The sequence below is a fragment of the Schistosoma haematobium genome, assembly GCF_000699445.3.
Source record: "Schistosoma haematobium chromosome Unknown HiC_scaffold_210, whole genome shotgun sequence".
Classification (NCBI taxonomy): domain Eukaryota; kingdom Metazoa; phylum Platyhelminthes; class Trematoda; order Strigeidida; family Schistosomatidae; genus Schistosoma; species Schistosoma haematobium.
Window position 1 is genome coordinate 1 of NW_026137048.1, and position 2,620 is coordinate 2,620.

The 2,620-nt window shown below is 35.8% G+C and overlaps 1 protein-coding gene across 1 annotated transcript; it reads right to left on the reverse strand.

Annotated features, from left to right (window-relative positions):
- Positions 1-313: 313 nt before the first annotated feature.
- MS3_00001319 (uncharacterized protein) lies at positions 314-1,745 on the reverse strand. The gene has a single exon (XM_051208766.1). The coding sequence runs from the start codon at positions 876-878 to the stop codon at positions 504-506; it is 375 nt and encodes a 124-aa protein (XP_051064073.1). The 5' UTR covers positions 879-1,745; the 3' UTR covers positions 314-503.
- Between the last annotated feature and the right edge of the window lie 875 nt (positions 1,746-2,620).

Below are 2,620 nucleotides of genomic sequence, written 5' to 3' on the forward strand. Positions count from 1 at the left end.
CCTTTAGACAAACAAAATATTTGGTTAGTTTTCCATAGAACTAAAGAATTTTATGCCAACAATCTTGAACTTTGAAATAATGTTCATAGAACAACAGATAACTTTTTTAAAAACCATCTATCATTTACTATCATTTACAATTCTAAGAGATTATTGAACGTTTACAAATTAGTAAGCAAAAATAGTCACAACAGAAAACATATCAAACAAAAACACCAATGAAATTCCTCAACAAAATGAGTGTTTAATTCTCTTACTTTCTTGTTAAATATAAAAGAACATTATGAATATGAAGATGAATTCCAATTATACTGAATATGCTGTGAATATGACCAGAAGCGCAGTTAGTTAAAAATCGATATCCTGTTATAATTGTGGAGGTATTTTACGTTAGGATTGTTGCTAATCTACGGTTAAATATTAGCTGATAGTAGAATGAAGGACAACCATTTCGTTTCATTTAGAGCATATCATCTGGACATATCTATATTTTAGTGTTAGTGTCAACACACACAACAACAACTGCAGAAGACGACCAGTTTGACAGCAGCCTCAGCAGTAGTACGTCGCAACATACACAAAGGGAAAAGCAAGATTCTCCGATACAACACAGCATGCAACAATCGAATAACACTTGACGAAGATTTGGGAGATGTAAAAACCTTGACATATCTGGGCAGCATCATTAATGAACGCAGTGAATCTAATGGAGAAGTGAAAACGCGGATCGGCAAAGCAAAAGCAACATATTTACAACTGAATAACATCTCGAACTCAAAACAACTGTCAACCAATAACAAGGTCAAAATTTCCAATACAAATGTCAACACAGTTCTACTGTATGGGGCGGAAACCTGGAGAATTACGGAAGCCATCATCCAGAAGATATAGGTGTTTATTGACAGTCTTCTACACAAAATACTTTGGATCCGTTGGCCAGACACTATCAGCAGCAACCTACTGTCGGAGAGAACAAACCAGATCCCAGCGAAGGAAGAAATCAGGAAGAAGCGCTGGAAGTGGATAGGACACACATTGAGGAAAGCACCCAACTGACTCACAAGACAATCCTTTGTATGGAATCCTCAAGGCCAAAGGAAAAGTGGAAGACCAAAGAACACATTACTTCGAGAAATGGAGACAGACGTGAGAAAAATGAACAAAAATTGGATAGAACTAGACTGGAAGGCTTAGGACAGAGTGGGTTGGAGAATGCTGGTCGGCGGCCTATGCTCCATCGGGAGTAACAGACATGAGTAAGTAAGTCAACACCGCGACTTGAATTCAGTGCCTTTCGCTTCAAATCTCAACTTATCTAGTAATATATTGAGTCTACACAGCCTTTAAAAACCTAGAAAACAAGTCGTTTCGTTTTTAACATATAAGATATCAACTACATAAGTAATCGAACGTGCCTAACTAAAACATTGTACGATGTCAGGTTTTGACCACCAAGTGATAAAAAACCATGCACCGAGGTTAACTCTTATCCACTTTTTCAAATTCATCACTCAACTTCACTTCAACAGAAATATTGAATCAAAAATCACGTACTAGTTGCTACACTTATAATGAATATGAAAAGTTTCATATCGCCTTCCATGTATCCACTTTTGAGGGAAACGTAGAGGTTGTTTATTTAATTTGACACTATTTAATTACTGTAAAGTTGTAGTAAAATAGAAACAAGTGATTGATTGTAGGTTATGTCAGAGTTATGAATTTTGATAAGTGAAAAGTTTAGCCTGGATGTGAGGCCAAAGGTTACTGAGGCCATTATCAAGAGTAATTTCAGAACGTGACGAGAATAATCTTTATAAAGCATCAAATCTTCATATACTACCTATCACAAAAACAATTTGATACCAATCAGTAAGGGGTTGTAGAGATTGTCGAATTTTACTTAAATCATCAATTAATCTTAGACCCACTATTTAAAACCTGGAAGCAGTGGACGGACATTTCGTCCTATTATGGAACTTCGCAGTAATGTGCATTCAGCATCCCACCCTTGGGAATCGAACTCAAGACCTTCAGTTTAATACATGAACGCTTGACATCTAGACCAGTGAGTCAGCATCCGAATTTATGATTTCAATGAAATTTTATGCTGTTTCATTGACTTGTTTTGACATTGGTTTCCAAACGTTCTAGTAGGAAACCGTGGTCAGTGGCGTTTTTCAATCAGCAGCGAGTAATTTACTCTCCCAGGACTCTTGATGACAACCATACTACATACCCGATTGTCTAAAGTTGGTTATGGTGACCACTTTATCCTGACCCAGTAACTAAATGGTTTGATGCTTGTCCAATAGCCTAAATTCCTAAATTCGATGTCCCACCTTATAGTCAAATGTACACTGCATTCGAACGTCCAAAAATGAGGACAAAGCAGCTGACTAGTCCAACCAGTTCTCAATTTTAATATAAATATCCAGAACACTTCATTGTATGCAAATAATTTGAAAATAGTTCTAAGTCGCTCTTAATTAAAATATCCATAACTAGGACGTTTCTATCTACGACGAATTATGAATGTTCTTGTTTTCTTTTATATCAATAGAAAACTAGAGAATTATCACATTTCATGAATTTTACTTCATTTATAAGGAAAAATATT

Bases quoted from the DNA above. Each gene is read 5' to 3' on its own strand.
- MS3_00001319 (XM_051208766.1), bottom strand. From the start codon at position 878: ATGATGGCTTCCGTAATTCTCCAGGTTTCCGCCCCATACAGTAGAACT.